Source organism: Carassius carassius, chromosome 6 (genome assembly GCF_963082965.1).
Source record: "Carassius carassius chromosome 6, fCarCar2.1, whole genome shotgun sequence".
Taxonomy (NCBI): domain Eukaryota; kingdom Metazoa; phylum Chordata; class Actinopteri; order Cypriniformes; family Cyprinidae; genus Carassius; species Carassius carassius.
In genome coordinates this window covers 30824314-30846506 of record NC_081760.1, presented here as the reverse complement: position 1 = coordinate 30846506, position 22193 = coordinate 30824314, and the positions used below count along the sequence as shown (strand labels likewise).

At 39.7% G+C, this 22193-nt stretch overlaps 1 protein-coding gene and 1 long non-coding RNA gene across 3 annotated transcripts; one reads left to right on the top strand and one right to left on the bottom strand.

Moving 5' to 3' along the window:
* The first annotated feature begins 3969 nt into the window (after nt 1-3969).
* LOC132142621 (spermine oxidase-like) lies at nt 3970-20558 on the top strand. 2 transcript variants are annotated; one of them, XM_059552623.1, is made up of 7 exons: nt 3970-4121; nt 13434-13668; nt 13785-14011; nt 14688-14861; nt 16329-17028; nt 18879-19039; nt 19729-20558. In XM_059552623.1, the coding sequence occupies exons 2-7, from the start codon at nt 13461-13463 to the stop codon at nt 19879-19881; spliced, it is 1623 nt and encodes a 540-aa protein (XP_059408606.1). In that variant the 5' UTR covers nt 3970-4121; nt 13434-13460; the 3' UTR covers nt 19882-20558. The 2 variants fall into 2 exon arrangements, with proteins under 2 accessions (XP_059408606.1, XP_059408607.1); XM_059552624.1 differs by lacking the exons at nt 18879-19039; nt 19729-20558 and adding an exon at nt 17683-17860.
* LOC132142622 (uncharacterized) lies at nt 17635-18359 on the bottom strand. The gene is made up of 2 exons (XR_009434088.1): nt 18230-18359; nt 17635-17872 (listed from the first exon to the last, which is right to left on the bottom strand). It is a non-coding gene; the product is annotated as an uncharacterized LOC132142622 (long non-coding RNA).
* Nucleotides 20559-22193: the final 1635 nt, after the last annotated feature.

Here is a 22193-nt window from a genome sequence, read left to right as displayed (position 1 = left end):
ATTTACTATCAGGTAAGTCTCCGCCTAAGGGCAAACTCTATTCACTTTCTGTTCCAGAGAGGGAGGCTATGGAGAAATATATTTCTGATTCTCTAGCTTCCAAATTCATCCGCCCTTCCTCTTCTCCTGCGGGGGCGGGGTTCTTTTTTGTGGGAAAGAAGGATGGATCTCTGCGACCTTGTATTGATTACCGGGGACTGAACAACATCACGGTAAAGAATACTTATCCTTTGCCGTTGATGTCTTCGGCCTTCGAGAGGTTGCAGGGAGCGTCAATTTTCACAAAACTGGACTTACGCAATGCGTATCATTTGGTTCGGATCAGGGAGGGGGATGAATGGAAGACCGCTTTTAACACCCCCAGAGGGCACTTTGAATAATTGGTTATGCCCTTTGGGCTCTCCAACTCCCCAGCGGTCTTCCAGGCACTCGTCAACGACGTGCTGCGAGATATGATCGATCAGTTCATTTATGTCTACCTGGACGACATATTGATTTTTTCCTCTTCTCTCCAGGAACATGTGCAGCACGTCCAACGAGTGCTTCAGAGGTTGCTAGAGAATGGGCTTTTTGTCAAGGCGGAGAAATGCGAATTTCATGCACAGTCAATTCCATTTTTGGGGTATATCGTGTCGACTGAGGGAATACGCATGGATCCCGAGAAGGTTAAGGCTGTGGTAGAATGGCCAAGCCCAGATTCCCGTAAGGCCCTACAGAAGTTTCTGGGGTTCGCTAACTTCTACCGGCGTTTTATTCGCAACTTCAGCCAACTAGCCGCACCTCTGACCGCCTTGACCTCCGCCAGAACTGCGTTCAGGTGGTCGGACACAGCTCAGGCTGTGTTCGCTAAACTGAAGAGCCGTTTCATTTCAGCCCCTATTCTGATTACCCCTGACCCTACACGTCAGTTCGTGGTGGAGGTCAACGCATCAGAGGTGGGGGTAGGAGCGGTGTTATCGCAACGTTCTCCCTTAGACGACAAGGTCCACCCTTGCGCGTATTTCTCATATCGTTTATCTCCGGCAGAACGAAATTACGATATTGGTAACTGAGAATTGTTGGCAGTCAAGATGGCATTGGAGGAATGGCGTCACTGGTTAGAGGGATCGGGGGTTCCCTTTATAGTATGGACTGACCACAAGAATTTAGAGTACATTAGCACCGCCAAGAGGTTGAACTCCAGGCAGGCTCGGTGGGCACTTTTTTTCGGACGTTTTGACTTTACTATCTCGTACCGCCCGGGTTCCAAGAATATCAAACCCGATTCTTTGTCGCGTATTTTTGACCATTCCGAACGCCCGTCCACTCCCGAGTGTATTTTTCCTGAGACATTAGTGGTCTCCACTCTCACATGGGAGATCGAATCGAAGGTCAGAACGGCCTTAGAAGGGGTAACGCCTCCGCCCGGGTGTCCACCGAACCGTTTATTTGTGCCGGAGGGATTAAGGTCCAACGTTATCCAGTGGGGACATTGCTCGAATGTAGCTTGCCATCCAGGGGTTAACCGTACTAGATTTTTAGTCAAGCAACGATTCTGGTGGCCACTTATGGCTCGCGACATTCACAGTTTTGTTTTGGCTTGCTCGGTTTGTGCCACTGGTAAGACTTCCAATCGGCCCCCTGATGGGTTACTCCAACCGCTGCCGGTTCCTTCGAGACCCTGGTCCCACATCGCTCTAGATTTTATTACCGCCCTCCCGCCCTCCCAGGGCAACACGGTAGTTTTAACCGTGGTGGACCGGTTCTCGAAGGCAGCCCACTTTATTCCCTTGCCCAAATTACCTTCAGCCAAGGAGACAGCGTTGACTGTCGTAGACCACATCTTTCGTTTACATGGCCTCCCGATAGATGTGGTTTCCGACAGGGGACCCCAATTTGTGGCTAAATTTTGGCAAGAATTCTGTAGACTACTGGGAGCGACTGTAAGTCTGTCCTCAGGGTTTCACCCCCAGAGCAATGGTCAAACCGAGAGAGCCAACCAAGATTTGGAAAGGGTGTTGCGATGTTTGGTCTCCAAGAATCCTTCCTCCTGGAGCCAACAATTGTCTATGGTGGAGTACGCCCACAATACCTTACCAGTATCTGCTACGGGCCTATCTCCTTTTGAGTGTAGTGTAGGTTACCAGCCACCTATTTTTCCTAGTATGGAATCCGAAGTTGCGGTCCCCTCCGCTCACGCCTTCGTCCAGAGGTGCCACCGCACTTGGACCAGAGCTCGTGAGACTCTACTCCAAGTGGGGGCGCGCACCAAGGCCAAGGCCGATCGCCACCGGTCTAGGCCTCCCGTATACGTCGTGGGTCAAAAGGTGTGGCTTTCAACCAAAAATATTCCTCTCCGGTCCGTATCTAATAAGTTGGCTCCCAAATTTATTGGCCCGTTTACTGTCACCAAGATCATTAGTCCGGTGGCAGTCCGCCTTAAACTCCCTCCTACGTACAGGAGAATTCATCCCGCTTTTCATGTGTCCAAAATCAAGCCCGTATTTCATTCTCCCATTAATCCGCCTACCCCGGTCCCTCCCCCGCCGCGTCTCGTAGATGGGGAGACCACCTATTTGGTAAATCGTATTCTGGACTCTAGAAGGAGGGGACGCGGATTTCAGTACTTGGTGGACTGGGAGGGTTACGGTCCGGAGGAGAGAAGTTGGGTACCTGCTAGGGACATCCTGGATCACTCCCTTATCGATGATTACAATCGACAGGTAAGAGATTCTGGGGACGCCAGGAGGCGTCCTTAGGAGGAGGGGTACTGTCACGGTTCGCGAATGCACCGTCTCCAGCTGTAGTCATGTTATGTCATGTTGATTGGTTCTTGTGGGTGTTGCCACTGATCGCCTGATCAGCGGCAGGTGCATCTCATTCCACCGCCTATTTAACGCCCTGTCTTTCGTCTCCTGTTTGTCAGATCGTTGTTTGAGGTCCTCGTGTCGATGTCTGTTCGTGCTCCTGTGTTCCTGTCTTTGCTCTGTGTCTTGCTTCAGTCTTCATCGGATATTCACAGTCATTCACGGATTATCACCGCCGATCACCGATCTACTATCACCGCCATCGCTACCAACGCACTCCAACCACCTACCCACCTGTCTGTGCTGCCATCGTGGTTCCTGCGTCACTCACCAGCATTCATCCATCATACTTCTGTCAATAAACTACCTTTACTTGCATCTGCCTCCTGTCCTCCATTGTTAGCGTCACAATAGTAAGGTTTAAATGTGAGATTTATAGCATAACTTCCTTCTTTATAACAAGCACATGATTTTCTTCTTTTTCACATGTGAGTGTTGAACTATAATACCTCAAGGCTAATTTGGAGGAACACTGAGGAAAAACATTTTACAAAGTACAGACTACAGAGATAAATGCAAAAACAGCACATCCAGAACTAAACCACCATCACGTTTTATTTCCATTCCTAGGATAAAATATCTGTTTAGGATGAATCATATCAGAACATGAATTGTACAGACGTGACTCTCTGTTCCACAACAAGGAAACAATGTTCCATTGAACCTAAAAAAGGGAAGTTGTGAATCTGCCGAACTGGGTTTTTCATATATATATATATATATAGCCTAACTAACTAACAAGCTATAATAGCTATAGTTAACTAACAAGATGAGAGCTAGAAAAAAATCAGTGCAAGTCTAATGGGATGAATCTTTTTAAAGATAAAAATACACATTGAAATCAGATTGCAAGTTGATACAATCAGTCTCAAAGGATGCATTTAATCTTCGTATTCTGCATATAACGTAATTATAAATATAGTGTATAAACACTTAATTTGAAATATTGATTAATTCATTAAATGCATGCTTAAGAATAGGCGCTTGGCGTCATCTAACAAGACTGAACAAAACCAGCTCTACTCTCTCTTTTGGTGTTGTGTTGGTTCAGATGCCCTGTGACAAACCGTGAGTCACGCCGAGACTCGCTCGAGCGCCGGTGGTGGTTCCGTTGCTGTACGTCACGGGTCCTCATATTTATTCAGCGAGGAGGCAGCGGCATCGACTGAACTGGCTGCTTCTGGTTTCAAGACACATAAATACAAAGAGAGACGCTGCGAATATACAAAGAACAGAGGAACGATCTCCGCTTTACGCTGAAGACGACAAAGTCCGGTAAAGACCATCCTAAATAAGATGATTTGTGTGCGGTTTTTACCATTAGGCTACAGTACTGCGCGTGTTAATGATGTAGGCTGTTAACGGAGAAATGGTGGATCCAAACAAAACTGTAAACAAAACTGACTCGCAGGACTGATCAGTGCTTTCATATTGGACATTAGGTGCTTCTGTCTTATATTCGTTTTTCTTTCTCGAAAGCACAGTCCATTGTCGGTTACAATTCTTTTCACTGAGCTGCTTCTAACAATGCGCTGTTATATTAGGATATATGCTATAAATTGTGACTTAAAGGTTAAATTAGCTGAAAAAATGTAGTATAGTAAAAGGTGATGGTTGATTTCATGAAAAGGATATTTGGTAAATGTTAAAGGTTGACGTTTCTTTTCTTATTACTGGAGGCCACTCGCCCGTGACAGTATGTACGTGGCAGCGCTGACTTTGTGCTGCTACTTTATCAGAAGCCAAACTTCGCTTATATAAACTCAAATGACACGCTGCTATCTTTTTTTCTCTCCATAGCCTATACGTTATTATTATTATTATTAGTATTATTATTAATGAGCATAACAATAATAATAAGCTAATATAGACCAAACCTATTTATTTGGATAGATCAAATCCTTTCCTGTAGCTACTGTACAAGACTGTATCTCACCAGGAAAGAGATTAGGCTACTCTGCCGGCTTGGTGAAGGTCTGTTCTGTTTTATTTCCTGTATTTGGATTGTAAGTCTTAAATATCGGTCTGTTTAACAGTTCCAAGTCTGCTTTAGATAAGGGACCTGCTGATAATGTGGGATGGGATGAAGGGAAAACTTTACAGTGATGATGTACTTCCTTTGTCTTACAGTGTGTGAGTAGAGGGACAGGCATCATAGAGGTGTAGGGTGTGATTTCTAGGTCATCTAGACTAGAGTGTGTGAGTCCCTCAAAGCCCGCCCTCTATGGCAAGTGAGATGCCAGGACATGTTTTGTAATTATTATCCTGCTACAAGGTCCATTAAGTCCACAAAAAAAAAAAAAAAAAAAAAAAAAAAAATATATATATATATATATATATATATATCCCCCAAAGCCACAGTGATGTAAGATTAGTGCTATGTGAGGTTGCTGAAATAGTGGAATTTCAAAATACATAAGTTAGTTATCTTTTCACAATGTCTTTGGTTCATTCTACTTTATTTTGGCATCCGATTTGCTGTTGTTCTGAAAACTTAGCGGTTTCTTGTGTTCTACACTGTCTAAAGTACTAGACTCTGTTGGTAGAAAAGGGGCAAAAGTGCCTTCAACATCAAAACTTGTAGTTAATGCTAACAGGGAACCTACTGCACTCTTAAAAAAATATGTTCATTGTGGTTCTATATATTCTCTACTCAACTCCAAAGAGGTTCTATATAAGGGGAAAAAAACACTTTTTGGCACAAAAGGGTTATTTGGGCTAAACAGTGCTTTGCTGCTGTGATACCTGTTAATCAATGAGCATAAGAAAAAAAAAAGAAGAACAATTTTTAAATAAATGTAATGTTCAATGGCTATAGTCAATGGTTAAATATTAGTAAAAAAAAAAATCGATAAAAATTCAAAAAACCTTTCCTTGACAATTTAGTATTACTATCAGTGATGCTCACTTTCAGACAACAAAAATATTTGACTGAACAAATATAGAAATATATATATATATATATTATAAAGGGGAAGTCGTGGCCTAATGTTTAGAGAGTTGGACTCGCAATCGAAAGGTTGTGAGTTCGAGTCTCGGGACGGCAGGAATTGTGGGTGGGGGGAGTGCATGTACAGTTCTCTCTCCACCCTTAATACCACGACTTAGCTGCCCTTGAGCAAGGCATCGAACTCCCAACTGCTCCCTGGGCGCCGCAGCATAAATGGCTGCCCACTGCTCCGGGTGTGTGTTCACTGCTCTGTGTGTGTGCACTTTGGATGGGTTAAATGCAGAGCATGAATTCTGAGTATGGGTCACCATACTTGGCTGAATGTCACATCACTTTTTTTTTTTTTTAATATATATACACACTGTCTGTTGTTTTTGCATTTGAAGATTGAATGTGAAATTATTGCAATATAAACTTATATTTATTGCAAAATAAAAGTTTAATCGCGATTCATTTCAGAAAAAAAGTGTGATAAATCAGTGGATGGACCAATAATGCTAATGAGAGTTCATTTTATAGCCTGTTATTTTCTTTGTAATGTAGATTGTATTGTACAGTACCTAAAAAAAACATATGATGAAACAATGTTTCAGGAGCAGTCAAATCACAACCAGATTGCAGTCATAAAACATAAATTCAAGAGAAACCAAGAAGAACAAAGAGAAAAGCTGATGGAGATATATCAATTTTTTTTCTGCAGACAACTGAAAGTATTTTGTGTTTGCTGTTATAGTAAAATATCATTATTTGTTTTATTGAATTAATTAAGCTAAACACACTGTATTTGGTTGCTGAAGATGCATTATGAAATGAAGATGAGAGCACTTTTAAGATTTTAACCACCAACCTCAACAGAGTGGTGAAAAGTGGAAGTCAGAGGATACATGACCAACCTGCTGCAAAACAATGACACAAAAAGGTACAATATTTCTTTTTCCTCACTGTATCAACTTTGGCAAACTCGTAAATCTACTAATCAGAAGTTACTGACATCTTTTTTTTCTATTTTCTGCATTTTATCATGCAGGTTCCAATGCTAATATGTTAAATGCATAATAAATAAAGAATTTCTGTTTGCACTGTCACTACAGTTCTGGGGTGCGTTCTCCGAAACTACCTTAACGCTACGTTGTTCTTAAGTTGTACCTTAAGAAGTACCTTATCATTAATACGTGGTTTCCGAAACCTTCTTAGTTAAGTATAGGCCTACCTTCTGTAAGTCATGCGTTCGTAAGGTTGGTCTGGAGCGCTCTTAGCTATACCTTATCGCTGCTGACGGTTCATACCGCTAGTGGCCACCACTACGCAAAAATATTTTTTACATCGCAGTTTAATTACACATAGAAAATTTTATATGAACATTTAATATAAAATCTGATTTAATATTAAAATTAAATTTTTACTTTACTTTAAAATTATACACATAAAATACTTAAGTTGTTATAGCCTACACCCAGTGTATGGAAGTGTTTTCATTAATAAAGTTTCCATATACTAATGGTTGTTAGCTTTTTTTATTACTATCCTAAGGCACATCAGCTGGCGAACCATTTGACAGAAAAGGCTTAGGAGTCTATATAAAGAAAGATGAGTTTACACAAACTTTATAGCTATGGCAGCGAGACAGCGAGTAGCCTACTTGTTTTAAATCAAAGACGGCGGCGTCCGCGGAGCCAGTTAGTGTATGTCAACTACTTTATAAGAGAACATTTTAGTCCACTGACTACCATGTCAGAAGAGACCATTGTAAAAAAATTTCGCCTGCCACGGGAGCAAATTCTGCAGCTCTTGCATCTTGTTGGCCCAGATTTGTCAAGACAAACTCGACGGAGCTACCCCCTCAGCCCCGAAATTCTGCTGCTGGCGGCTCTTCGTTTTTATGCCGTGGGGAGTTTTCTGGAGGTTGTTGGGGATGGATATGGGCTGAGTAAGACCTCAGTGTGGCTGGGCGATCTCTTTTTGCGGACTTTTTTCCCCGACATAGTGAATGTCGGTATGTCTCTCATGTTTGCGCTTTTATTGAGGAAATCATCCAATTACACAAATGAGCGATTTACGCCAATAATGTGATACGGCTGGTGGATAATCAGCATACGTTGTGGAGAACATTAACGCACTTATGGCCGTGAGGGTTTGGGATTGTACACTTGCTAAATTATAAACACATACTCATATTTATTTCTGCATGTACTTATTTCAATAAGCCCCGATAAATGCAGTTTGTACTACTATTCTTTATAAAGAACTCTCGTACTCTCGCTTCTTTATAAAGAACATTGTTTTCTCAATACTTTACCTATACCGCTGTGAAGGAAAGAGCGCACAATCGATCATCGAGGCGTCGATATCAACCTATTCAGCACCTCCACCATGGACAGCAACTGCTAAGGTCGAACTTAAGAAGGTTTACCTTAAGCAACATATAACTATACTAAGGTATAGTTCGGAGAACACACGTAGCAAAGGTATACCTGTAGTTAAGGTGTACCTTTTGAGTATTCGTAGCGCGCTAAGACACAACGTTATCGGAGAACGCACCCCTGGACTCTGGAGTACAGCATTACTTGTTTGGTCATCTGCATTCAGACGATATCACACTTCTCTGATTTGAGTAAGTTTTAAGATTTTATCCAATTGTGTGAGATTCCTCTCTGTTTTCCTTTGTATTGTATATTCTCAGTAGGTCTAATAAACGTTTCTCCGACTTGCATCTCCATCTTAGGATATCAAGCCTCTTCAATGCAAGTGAGTTAGCATCAAAATGGACATGTCACTGACTGACAACAGAGATGTCAAAAGCTTCTGTTTGCTGTCTCCCATTTGTTCATTATGGAGCATCCAAAAGCCATCACTCAGTTTGTTTCATTCAGCACTGTATACGTAACTGTATAAATATACTATTTGGTGTCATTCTAATTTTATTTATTTACTTACTGTTTTTTGCAGGTTAACTTTCAGTTTATTTATTTGTGTTATTTTTTCAGTTATTTTATTTTATTCTTTTTGTGGATTCTAGCAATCAACATTGGATGGGTGAGTAAGGGGGAGGGGTTTTGATAAAAACTAGTTTGTACTGTTAATATTGCAGTGAATGGTGAATGCACTGTTTTCTCAATTTAAGGTAAAAACAATAAAAAGTAAGAATAAAAAAGAAACTTGGATTTATGTCAATTCTTCTAATTGTTACACTGTGAATTGCTGTGTGTTATATATTGCGTGTGTCATTGTAAATGCTAATAAAAGTGTCTTAAATGATCACATAATACTTTGATTTTATCCTTAGTAATTTTATTCTTTCTAGTGATAAAGTATCTGAGCTGTTTAAGTCATAAAACTTAATAAAAAAAAAAGTACAATTTCATAAAATGATCCCATTCAGTGGCGTACCGCACATCTTAATGGTCCCCCTGCAAAGAATGAGATGGGGCCCCCTCCCACCAGCAGTGATGTCATGTACAAAAGTTATTGTGTATCTGCTGCAAGTATACTACGGAGTCTGTCTCTTCCATTTACATAACTGATTAAGCAGTCATGAATGTGGTAAATTATCATTGCATTGATGCATGTCATAGGTAATGGCCAACACGTTTAAAACAAAAACAAATTAAAGGAATAACTATATATGCTACATTTTGAGTAAAATTTACTTTCTATACATTTACCAACTTTATTATTATTAACTGACAACCAGTGAATCGCTAAAGCGTTTGCCATTGAAAAAGGTCATTGTCGGTGAAGCACAGCAGCGGACCAGGGCCCACAAACATATAAATATATTTCACTTAAATCATTAACAGATGAACAGAACAAAACGAAAGGAAAAAACGTGCTGAGTTTCTATTCATGTGATGCGATTGTGACAGAAAGCTTTTATCTATTTTGCAAAAGTTTGCAGTTTTCTTTTCATTCTTTATTTCTTTATTAGGCTATTATTATCATTGTTATTATTTTGCCAAGGCTTTACAGTGATGAATGATGTCTTGCTTGTATGACCAACCAGCGTTGGTATGTGACTAAATTGTGAATAACCGGCGCCTCATGCGGACACACAACATTTTTATTCTTCCTATTTACAACTCCTGTTTATTATCAAAACAAAACACATACAAAGAAACATATAAAAGTAACAGTGCTCAATTGAAATAGTCTGTTGTTGAGTTCAGCGTGACCAGAGCATCACTGTGCTGCTATAGTTGTATAGCCTTTGTGAAGGATGATGATTTACGTAGATAATGCGAGCTGTGTAAAACCTATATGTAATAAATATTATTTTAGCATCCAAATAAGTTGCGAATATGGAAACATTTGGTTTTGTGCCGAACGAGTGGTAGGCTTCAATTTCCCTTTAATTTAATTAGTTTTTGGCTTGACATTTATATAGCCTTAATACTATTAAATATAGAGTATTTGTTGTGGAGGGAACGGAATAAAATAGCCTGTGTTTATAATGTTTGTAAACATTTGATTTTCCGGTATTTTAGCCTACATTATTTACATACATCATTGTTTTTCCCTGTCAAATCACAATTTTAGTAGCGTTTTTTTTTATCCATGCAGCAAACATTATAAATATCGTACCGCGGGGGCTGCGGGGATGTCCCATACGCCACTGATCCCATTATAGGAACCCTTAAAAGGTTCTATATGAAACCTTTTAGGGGTTCCAAATATGTAGCACCTGATAGAACCCTTTAAGAACCTTTTCTATTAAGTTTACATCTAATATTCTGTTATAGCTTTGTTCTAACTTCATTAGCTGTGACCTTCTACCACTACCTTGAAACCAGATGTGCCACAAGGCAAAGATGTTCACATGCATAGTTTTTCTTACACAAACCCTCTCAACCATAACCACTGTGTTAAGAAAAAGGTCTGTAGTTATGTTTTATTTGGTACAGCTGTTTGTAATGCCTTCAGAAACTTCTGATGTGCTCCACAATCTAGAGAGCACTGGTTATATCAGAGATGTGTGTCTGTTAAACATTGCACATACACTCTGATTCACCTCAAACTGCATGAGACTGGAACGGGTGGGGTGAGCACCGGCAGACAGGCCTTTCCATTTCAGGACCCCATCTAAGAACCTTCTTCACCTCACTGTAGAGAATTCATTCTATAGGAGTTTCTGGTTGTGAGTCAGTGATAAACACCTCACTGCTACTCTGATTAACAGGAGGTCAGTGCAGATCAATGAGATAACACATTCACAAGCTTTGTTTGCTAAAGGGATCCATTCACTAGACAAGCATTAATCGAAGAATCAGGCACTTCTAATACTATCACTGCTGGCACTAACCAACTTCCTCTGCTTAAGTTATAAATTACAAAACTAAGGTCAACTTCTCAAAGAATTAATGATAACTTTTTCATAATCTGGAAAAACTGGTCTTCACTCTGTAATTTTGGATATACAGCTTCAAAGCTCATCTATATTTGGATTGTTTTTCTAGCTCAGGGGTAGGCAAGTTCGTTCCTAGAGAGCCACAGTCCTGCGGAGTGTAGCTCCAACCCTGAAAGAAAACCGCACCTGCCTGTAGCCTGAAGACATTGATTAGCTTGTTCAGGTGTTTTTGATTAGGGTTGAAGCTGAACTCTGCAGGACTGCGGCTCTCTAGAACCGAACTTGCCTACCCGTGTTCTAGCTGTAGACCACACAAATAGATGCTGCATCAAAACTTAGGCAGGTGACTTGCTGCCTCTCTGCCGTATCAGGCAATGACTTGCACGAAGGCACCTCATGAAACTGATTTTGGACAGGCATCTAGTAATGGTGCAATGATCTACAGCAAAACATTGAGAGCTTTGGTGACAATTAAGTGGATATTACATTACTGCAATATTAATTTTATCGCTAGAAATTACATAAAGTGGAAAACGTTGATCAAAAACATACATTTACACACAAATTGACCACCGACCGTAACTTTCAGAAGCCATCTTTATTTTTTGGCTTAACTGTCACAGAATGGAACGCACAGGATTGTGGGATATCAAAGTTAGCAAAGGATACATATATGCTGCCTTCAAAAACCGGCCAGATGAAGGTATCTCAGGAGACAGGAACTGAAGCTAACATTGAATTTGGATGAGCCTTGATGCCTTCCTACCTTGGAATGCATCCTCAGAAGGCAGCATTTTTCAGTTTTCAGATGCAGCAAGAGAGTTCTATTATGCTTCATGCTTCCAGTTCAGTGTAACAAAACATTATGTGTTTACTTAATCCTTATTACATACATATTACTTCACAATAAAGCTAGGATAAGGTTTTATGTTTTGCTATTTTTCCCTGACACTTGTTGTTTTTGCATGGTGAATTGATTATCTTTAGAAAACTGTGTTCCATTTGTTTAGGAAATCTATTTTACAAATGTAACAAACCATCTAAAGTTTTTAGTTCATCCACATTTATAATCTAAATTCACTTGAGGTCACATGCTGAGAATTCTCAAGAAGGAAACAACCCATTCATGCCACTGACAGCCCTTCCTGTCCTCTCCACAGTCTGATAACAAACTGTGTTTGAATTATGAATTTGGCCTGTGCACACTCCCAACACGAGGTTATTGTGGTGTCTACTAAGAGCATAGTAGCCACAACCGCATTCATTTAAATCAGATTCATTCACAGTTATCCATCTCTTCCTCATTGCACGTGTGTGGCTATACCTGCAGGGTACAATGACAATACTGACAGATAAGCAGTGTGTGCAGTTGGATATAATGAAATATAAAGAAGAGAACATTGTCCTTTCACAAGCCTCCGGGTTTTCATCCACAATATCTTAAATTGTGTTCTGAAGACGAAAAAAGCTTTTACAGGTTTGGGACGACATGGGTGTAAGTGATAAATGACAAAATTTTCATTTTGGGGTGGAGTATCCCTTTAATTGATTATAATTTAATGTGAGAGCATGATGAACAAAGATGAGTATGAACTAAGAATCTGCTTTCAGTGATTATATAGCTCTTGCACCATAGCAATGAATTGCACACACACACACACACACACACACACACACACACACACACACACACACACACACACACACACACACACACACACACACACACACTGACGTGTAATATGTATATATATATAGCGAGAAAAAGAGAGAGAGAGTGCAGCCTCACTAATTTAAGAAGCACCTTCAGTGATTTGATTCTGGAGCCGGGCCTGGACATTTACATTCTATAGCAGGGGTCCTCAACTCTGGACCTTTTCTGCAAGATTAGGTCCAACCTGGATTGAACACACCTACCTGAAACTTTGTAGGAATCCTGAAGACCTTGATTAGCTTGTTCAGGTGTGTTTGATTAGGGTTGGAGGAGCTACACTCTGCATGAAAGTGGATCTTGAGATCCAGAGTTGAGGACCCTTGGTCTATAGTATGTTGTTGCAAGTCTGTTGCCCTGTTCAATGTGTATATATATAATATGAGGTTGGAGATAAGAAATGGGTATGGTGTTATTTAACACTGTGTTGCAGTCATTTCTATAAATGCTCAATGCTCAAATATATCAAGTTTTATATCTTTGATGTATTCTTTTCCTACTTTCAGTGAATAATCAAAAATTTTCGCCTTACTGGAGGGCTTGGTGTTCACTCTAATAGTTTCTCCCCATCTTACCCTTCCCCAGATTCCCTAGAAGAAGAGTTTGGACGGCATGCAAAGTTGTGAAATATCTTCAGACAGCACTGATGATCCTCTTAGTAGTGCCTTACACAGAAAACGACAACCACGAATAGTAGTAATTGGCGCGGGCTTGGCCGGCCTTGTCACCACCAAAACCCTCTTGGAGAGTGGCTTCACCAATGTCACGGTTCTAGAAGCCTCAGACCGTATCGGAGGCAGAGTGCAAAGCATTCAGCACGGTGAGACAATTGTATTTGTCATATGATAGCATCCTTTTTTATTCCTTCATCCTTAACCTTCTCAGATAAAAAAACAAAACATATTTTCAAAGTGGCTCATTTCCCTCTCTTTACAGGTAAAACCACTTTGGAACTTGGAGCAACCTGGATTCATGGGGCAAATGGGAACCCCATCTACCACCTGGCTGAGGACAATGGGCTGCTGGAACACACCACAGAGGAGGAGAGGAGTGTGGGCCGCATCAGCCTCTACACCAAGAATGGTGTGGCCCACTACCAGACCAACAATGGCAAGCGGATCCCAAAGGATCTGGTGGAGGAGTTCAGTGATCTGTACAATGAGGTAATGGAAGAAAGCAGAGTGTCTGGTTTTGTGCAAGTAAAGTGAAAGTCGTGACATTTGCCAAGTATGGTAGCCCATACTCGGAATTGGTGCTCTGCATTTAACCCATCCAAGTGCACATACACAGCAGTGGGCAACTATAGATCCAGAGCCCGGGGATCAACTGGGGGTTCAGTGGTTCAGTGGTTCAGTGCCTAGCTCAAGGGAACTTCGGCCATGGTTAATTGACGGTGGAAGAGAGCACTGTTCATTCACTCCCTTCCACCTACAACTCCTGCCAGCACCGAGACTCAAACCGGCAACCTTCCTTTAGCTAGTCCGGCTCTCTAACCATTAGGCCACAGCTGCCCCTAAGTAACTAGCTGGAACCTTTCAGTGTAGCCTCCTGTGGATTCTAAGGCTTGAATAACTATGCAGTATGGCCCTGTTTTCGCCTGGTATTAAGAAGAATTTTTGGTGATTTAATCATGAATGGTCAGCCGAGATTTCAGTTTCCCTTACAAATAATTTTTGAGTGAACTATCCTTTTAAAGTTTTGCATTATTTTGACACTAGTGTATTCAAACCTCATTAACTAATGCAATTAAGCCCTTGTTTTGTGGTAAATATAGCTTCATGATCTGATGACTCTACGATCTCTCACTCTTAATCTTGTTATACAACCTCCTTTCTGCAGGTGTACGAGCTGACTCAGGAGTTCTTCCAGAATGGAAAGCCTGTGGGAGCCGAGAGTCAAAATAGTGTGGGGATCTTCACTCGGGATGTTGTGCGCAAGAAGATCATGCTTGATCCCTATGACTCAGAAAGCACCAAGAAACTCAAGTTATCTATGCTACAACAGTACCTCAAGGTGAGCAGGGCTCTTATGTTTTGGAGAGATTTTTCATAAGCACATTGTGGTTTGTTTAGCCACAGAATAGTTACAAATCATGATATCTATAGACCTGATTTTGAAATTATAGATGTGGCATTTTGTTTGCCACCTCCGTAACAAGCCACAACCAGAAGTTCCTGAAAATGAAACTACAACATGATTCATGTTACTTTTTCTTTATTAACCCTCTGGTTAAAGAAAATTATATTCTAAGTGCAGCACACATGAAGTTGTTAAACACTTGTTAAACATCTTTGCAAAAAAGATGCAAAACCTACAACTACATATTGTACTTGTCTTATACATATTATGTGTTCAGAAATAATACACTACCTTTGTAAGATAACAGTGATGTCAAGCTCACTGCCATGCATGCTACCCACTCTGTTGCAACAGTGAGTTTCTCTTGCAAAATACTCTAGAGTTAAGCCTGTGTTATACTTTCTGTTTCCCCGAGTCCGCTATGGTAAGTGTGATGTAAAATCGTCATCGGAGAGTGTGTGCGGAGGCTCTGAGCGGACATCCGCGCGCCTCCCATTTTTTGTGACCGCACGGACAAGTGCGTGGTCAGTAGGCTTCAAAAGCACCAATTGCACATGCGCAGGCTGTATGAAGAAACCCGTTGCTACTTGAACCTTTACAATCCATCGATAAAACAATATAAAGAGAGACAGATGTGCAATAATTCTATAAATAGAAGTAGTCCACTTACACGCGTTCTGCATTCTTTCTGCTCATGCGGAAAGTATAACACTGGCTTTACACCCACAGAGGTGTGGATTCCAAACATACGTACTACTGATTTAATAATTTATTCACCAACCCACACTTTGACCTAGACTCACAATAGGCTTGTATTTAAAATTAATGGAACAATTAAACTTCTTCATAAACATCACAAGGTCTTGTTGAAAAAAAAAAAGAAAAGACAAAAAAAAAAAGGTTGGTTAGGTATGTTTTGAAGCATGGCTACAGCTCAAACCAGCAGCAATGCTTCAAAACATACCTAACCAGCATATGCCGTTTTTTGTTTGTTTTTTCAACAGGGAGTACTGTTTGTCTCGTGTTAAGTCTGGCTATTCACATAATAGCATGAACAGACATTGAATGTCATCTTGTAATGCTAAAGGTTATGAGAGGAAGGGGCAGGATCAGAAAAAGAACTCAGCTGGCTGTATGCCTGCTAGACCATTTCTGCCTGTGTTTGTTTACAGCAGTATAGTTTAAAACTTTTACCTTAGAGTAAATGGTGTATTTAGCAGAGCTAAAGCATTTATTATGTGAAAACAACAGTAAATGAAGCTATGCAAGGCTACAGTATACACAATGTGAATGGTCACATAATCAAACTAAGCAGACTTCAGTTTTGGTTTGAAGAAGTACCTTAACAGCAAGTTTTCTGTGCGATTTCTTCTTTTCTTAATATTTTCTTCTGTGCCTCAGGTGGAGAGCTGTGAAAGCAGTTCCCCCAGCATGGATGAAGTGTCTTTAAGTGAGTTTGGTGAGTGGACCGAGATTCCCGGCGCTCACCATGTCATTCCTGCTGGTTTCATTAAAATCGTTGAGATCCTGGCTCAGGACATCCCAAGTCGTGTCCTCTGCTTCAGCAAGCCTGTCCGCCGCATTCACTGGAACTGCAGCTCCCATGATACAGAGGAAATTGTAGACCAGGTTGACCATAACCAGGACCAACGGCCCAGTCATTCTCCGGTCTGTGTGGAGTGCGAAGACGGCGAGTGTCTGCTGGCAGACCATGTGATCGTAACAGCCTCTCTTGGGGTTCTGAAGAAAGCTCATGAGACTCTCTTCTCCCCAAGACTGCCATTAGACAAGGTGCAGGCCATCCAGAAACTGGGCATTAGTACTACCGACAAGATCTTTCTGGAGTTTGCAGAGCCCTTCTGGAGCCCCGAGTGCAACAGCATTCAGTTTGTGTGGGAGGATGAGGCACAACTGGAGAGCCAAGCATACCCAGAAGAGCTGTGGTACAGAAAGATCTGCAGCTTTGATGTGCTGTATCCACCTGAACGCTATGGCCACATGCTGAGTGGTTGGATCTGTGGAGAAGAGGCCCTGCGCATGGAAAGGTGTGACGACGAGACTGTGGCGGAGAAATGCACCGAATTACTGCGTCAGTTTACAGGTCAGCATATGCGCAAGAGTAACGCTGCAATTAATTTACTGTAATTATACAGGCTTTCATAAATGCAGTTTGGGTGAAATCCTGTTTAACCTGAACTGTAATCGGGGTGTGACAAATCTAAAAATCACACCCCTCAGTAATTCTCAGTAGTACCATATGTCATTGAATTGCAGTTCGTTTCTCGCTACCACATTGACTTCAGAGTGCTGTTGAAAGTTTTTAGGCATTTATCAGCAGAAAGAGCATTGTTAATGCGTTGTTTTGCATAATGATTTTAGCTTCTCAGTACCATGCCCTGATTCATACTGTATAATACCCCATTTTGACCCTTTTAGAGAGCTGCATTTACACAATAATCATGGTAGATAATATCCAGCTGACAGGAGATGTGCGTAGGGCTTCATGATTTTAATGCAATCAAGTTTGTCATCCAAACAAAGAGTCAGAGTTTTGTCACATGCACATTTAACTGGTTACATTAACGTTGTCTGCTTGTCATGCTTAAGTTATATTTCTCTGTGACAAGAAGGCACACGTAGCTGCGACAAGGTCAGGTCTCTAGTGTAAATTTATAAACAGTGGTTCTTAAGTTTCCAAGGTGGTGTGAAAGATTGTTCTGTAAACAACTCTTCCATTGTAACCCTTTCATGACAGAACACAAGTCAGATTCTGATCCTCTGTAGATGATGTCAACAGACCGGCATGCCTCTTAACTAGGTCAGACTGTTTTAATCCAGATCCACAACAGATTCCCCTCCCATCTGCCCAAGTCCTATATAATTAGTATGCTGAAATTGGATTCGGTCACACCTTACCACTGGTAACTGAAAGGTATGACGGTAGACTTAAGATTAACTTCCCTTGTTCAACACACGTCCACTCAACCACATCACCAAAACAAACATAGATCAGCATAAAAGAACAACACTTCAAAATGTTTTACACTTTAAACAGGGTTTCCGCGGGTCCTTAAAAAGTCTTAAATTTAGTTGTATCAAAAAGTTGTATCTTAAATGGTACAATAAAGTCTTAACTGTGATTTCAAGAGGTCTTAAATTTAGGAATGGAAAGAAAAGAATTGTAATGCAGCTTAATGTGATGCTTCAACTTAAAAAGGCTGTGAATTCATTAAATAAACATAAGCGATGCATGTTTTAAAGTCAGGAGTTGTGTTGCTGTGTACTGCGGTTACCGGGGAAACCGGTATATTTATGGCATTCCGAAAGCATCATCTGCTGGAAGAGAATGAATTTGCATTTTCAATAAGACCGTCTGCTGTTTTGTTTAGACCAGTGTAAAATCAAACCATGTTTTTATGTAGCACACAACACACAGCGTTGTAAATGTGAACTGGTGGATTGACAAGAATATAATGCATTAATAATATCGAAACAATTAAGACACCCAAATATATTTAGATGTTATATCATTAATAAAATTATTGTTTGTATTTCTGACTCATCTGATTTCTTAAAAATGATTTAAAGCCTAAAATGCGAAATTTATTTACTTTTTAATGAAAACCTATATCTGAACGGTCAATCATACTTTTTTTGGTCATTTTACAGTTTAATATGTTAACATAGAACTTACCCTACCCTGCTGCTATATGGTATTAATTATATTTATGCAGATCTTAAAATGTTTTAAATTTGAGCTTAAAATCCTTCAGATACCCTGTTTAAAAGAAAGAAGGATTTGTGTACAAAGTAGTCTCTTGATTTTCTTGGTTTAAAGTTGTAGCAACAATACGCACAAGTTTAAGATAAAAAAAATAAATAAAATAAAACTCAATAAGTAGCGTTTGACAAATAGTCAATTTATTTTCATATGTTTGATGTTTCTAACAGGGAACCAGAATATTCCGAAACCAAGGCGGATCCTGCGCTCCTCATGGGGCAGTAATCCTTATATCCGGGGTTCTTACTCTTTTACTCGAGTTGGCTCCAGTGGCAGAGATGTGGAGAAGCTAGCTGAGCCCCTGCCTTATATTAAGAACACTAAGGCTCCGGTGAGTCGAAATTTCCACTGAGTCGTATGAACTATTCAAGCAAATTTTGCACAACTGCAGTACACGCATCAGAATTTATGCAGTAAAATATATACTGCATATCTGAATATCGCTGCTCTTTGTTAGTGCATGTTCTCATGGTGGGCAAATAAGTGTATGGAGGGTAAATTATGTTTTTAACTTATTTTTAACTTATCTGCCAATTAAACCAAAAACATCAGGTGCCCTTTCCAAGGCTTAAGACTTGTTTCTGATTATTTTAAATCAAAGAGATTTGAATCCGGTTTAGAACCACTTACATGGCTTCTTTACCTCTTGTCATTGTTCAAATGATTAATGTCAAGCTGAGCCGAGTTGTTTGCGTGGAGATTTTTTAAATACGTCTTGCTGAGCTCTGCAGAACTGATACTGAAATTTGAGTCCGATGAGAAGGTTGAGTTGTACAAGGGCCAGACAAACACATACATATTCGCATAAGCACACAAACATGCTCTGGCCAATTAAAGGTCTGAAAGGAACAGTCTGTCCCCACAGAGCACACTGCACAAAAAGAGGCTAGAGACTGCTAAATCACTTTTCTACAGCAGAAAGATTGAGACTAAAATAGCTAACTGGGCCACAGGGCAGTAATGTTGTAGAACATATGTTTGGTCAAGCTAACTTTTGTTGTTCTTTTCTTCTTTCCAAAGCCACTACAGGTGTTGTTTGCTGGGGAAGCCACCCATAGAAAATACTATTCCACTACCCATGGTGCTTTGTTGTCAGGGCAGAGGGAGGCCAACCGCTTAATCGAGTTGTACCAGTACTCCTTCGGTGAAGAAACCACAAAGCCTAACATTTAAAATAATCGTAACAAAAACAAGAACCACTTACTAGTGACAACAACAATTGTGTTATGTGCTATCTGTATTTCAAATTATGAAATTATTATGTATGAAAACCTAGTAGGGGCATTAATCTAATAACATTAAATCCTCTTTATACTGTACTTAGATTAGCACTCTTTAGATTTTACTTGAGATGTACTGTACAAGGCAGCCATGTGGCACTTTCTCTAGTCCTTATTTTTTCTTATTATTTTTAATCCATGTTAATATGTTTCTATAATTTAATAATTTTTGTAAGTGCCTTCTGTATTTAATGTTGTCTTTAAAAAAAAAAAAAAAAAAAACTTTAAAGTGTAAATAAAAATGAAGTGTATGGTAATGTGAAGAAAAATGTGTTTTTCTTTCCAAGTATGTTTCAGCTTATTATTCAATTGTCTTTTTTTCTTTCTCTTACAAAAATACATTTCTTTGAAATACAGATGATCGAACTAACTTATGAGGCTTGCAAGATTTTGGTCTTTTTTATAGTGCTATTCAGTGGATTGTCTTGTGCCTAGTGCAACTACAGATTTTTTTTCACTGTTTTGGCTCTGTACAACTATACATTGTAGACTCTAAGAGGTCTGCTCTATTTTAAAAACCACTGTAAGCCACAAGATAAAAATAAAAATACAAAATCTATGCGACCACAAGAGGGCAGTGTTGACCTTTAAAAAAAAAGATTTTTTAAAACTTACTGGCTTAAGACGAGAAACTAATAATAATAATAATAATAATAATAATAATAATAATAATAGTAAACCCAGTGAAAGACCTCATTTTAAATGCTACAACATATAATAAAAGCTGAAAATTGTAGGCAAAAGGAGTTCAGACTCTGTTACTAGGAAATCTATTGGCTAAAAAACCAAAGGGGATTAAATAAGAGAGGTGCTGACTTTACTATAGGGACAGATGTGGAATCAAGTATATAAATAAAGATCTGAACTCCATTTCACCTGGTGGCAGTAATGTACCAAAAGCTGGTTTGCTAACTGCCAAAAAAGTTAATACAAAAAAGCAGGAGAAGATTCTCTATGGCTACATTTACATGCACACTTTTTTGGTTCAATCGGACTGAATTCATTATGATTGATGAATCTGATTGTAGTGTTTACATGAACGATAAATAAAGTGATCGGGTTGATGTGCTGGTTTATATGTCACAAGCTACAAATTGGAATAATGTAGATTTTTTGACGTGCAAACTGCTCAAATAGTGAAAGTGAAAAGTGAAAGTGACAGATAATATAGAGTTTCTCACTGTTTGCACATAATAACCACTCTCCTACATGGTTTCTTTATTTGTTTTAATATTAACCCATTTATGGATAAATATACATATAAACCGCTGTGCTGCTCATATTTATCATGAAAAAAAAAAACTCCCCGCACCCAAACCGGGTTGTCTGTGGATGAGTCTCAAAAATAAGGCCATCCTGCTCACTTCACAGTTGCCGAGCGAAAGGAGAGTTTTATAATGACAGGACACGCATTTATGCAACACTATATTCAAAAGGAAGAGCCACTACAAAAAGTTCTAAAAAACAACAAAATTATACACACAGGCATTAGCTTCATGTAGCATGCACTGTCAATGCAACAAGTTAAAAAGCATTTGTTAGATGAGTATAAAAATACATTTTAACATCATTAGCAGGGTCTTACAATAATACAATTATTGTAATTGTATTATTGTAAGACCCCCCCCCCCAAAAAGGCACACATTCGCGACTGTAACACAAACAGGCAACAGCAAAACTTTAATGTTGACAAGTCTGATTACTAACATGTCAACGTTTCAGATGTGATCGAAAAAGGCTATATGTGTTGATATCTCTGACTGATGACGGAATGGTGTTCCACTCCTGAGAAGCCCTAACGGAGAAGGCGGATTTACTAAAAACACTTTTTCTGAATGGAATAATAGTCACCTCTTGACACTCCTCTGGTAATTCTGTGTGTAATTAAAAAAATCACAGAGGGGTGGCGGGGCCATCCCATGTAAGATTTTGTAGACCTGACAGCAATTTGTGAACTTGATTTTCCCAACTTAAAATATTGTATTTTAATAAAATGGCGCAGTGGTGTAAATGTTTTGGTTTCTTATCAAGTACTTTTAGTGTCTGTTTGTATAAAGATTTGAATAGTTTCAGGGTAGTGAAGTTAGACTGGGAACTAGCTCGTTAAACAGTAGGTAAAATGAGATAGAATCATTGAGTGCATAAAAGTTTTGGCAGCTTGAATAGACATAGAATTTCAAATCAATCTGAAATTTACTAGATTAA

Coding starts and splice junctions, on each gene's coding strand:
- LOC132142621 (XM_059552623.1), top strand. CDS start 13,461: ATGCAAAGTTGTGAAATATCTTCAGACAGCACTGATGATCCTCTTAGT. Junction 14,012..14,687: donor TCAGTGATCTGTACAATGAG/GTAATGGAAGAA, acceptor TCCTTTCTGCAG/GTGTACGAGCTGACTCAGGA. Junction 14,862..16,328: donor TGCTACAACAGTACCTCAAG/GTGAGCAGGGCT, acceptor TCTGTGCCTCAG/GTGGAGAGCTGTGAAAGCAG.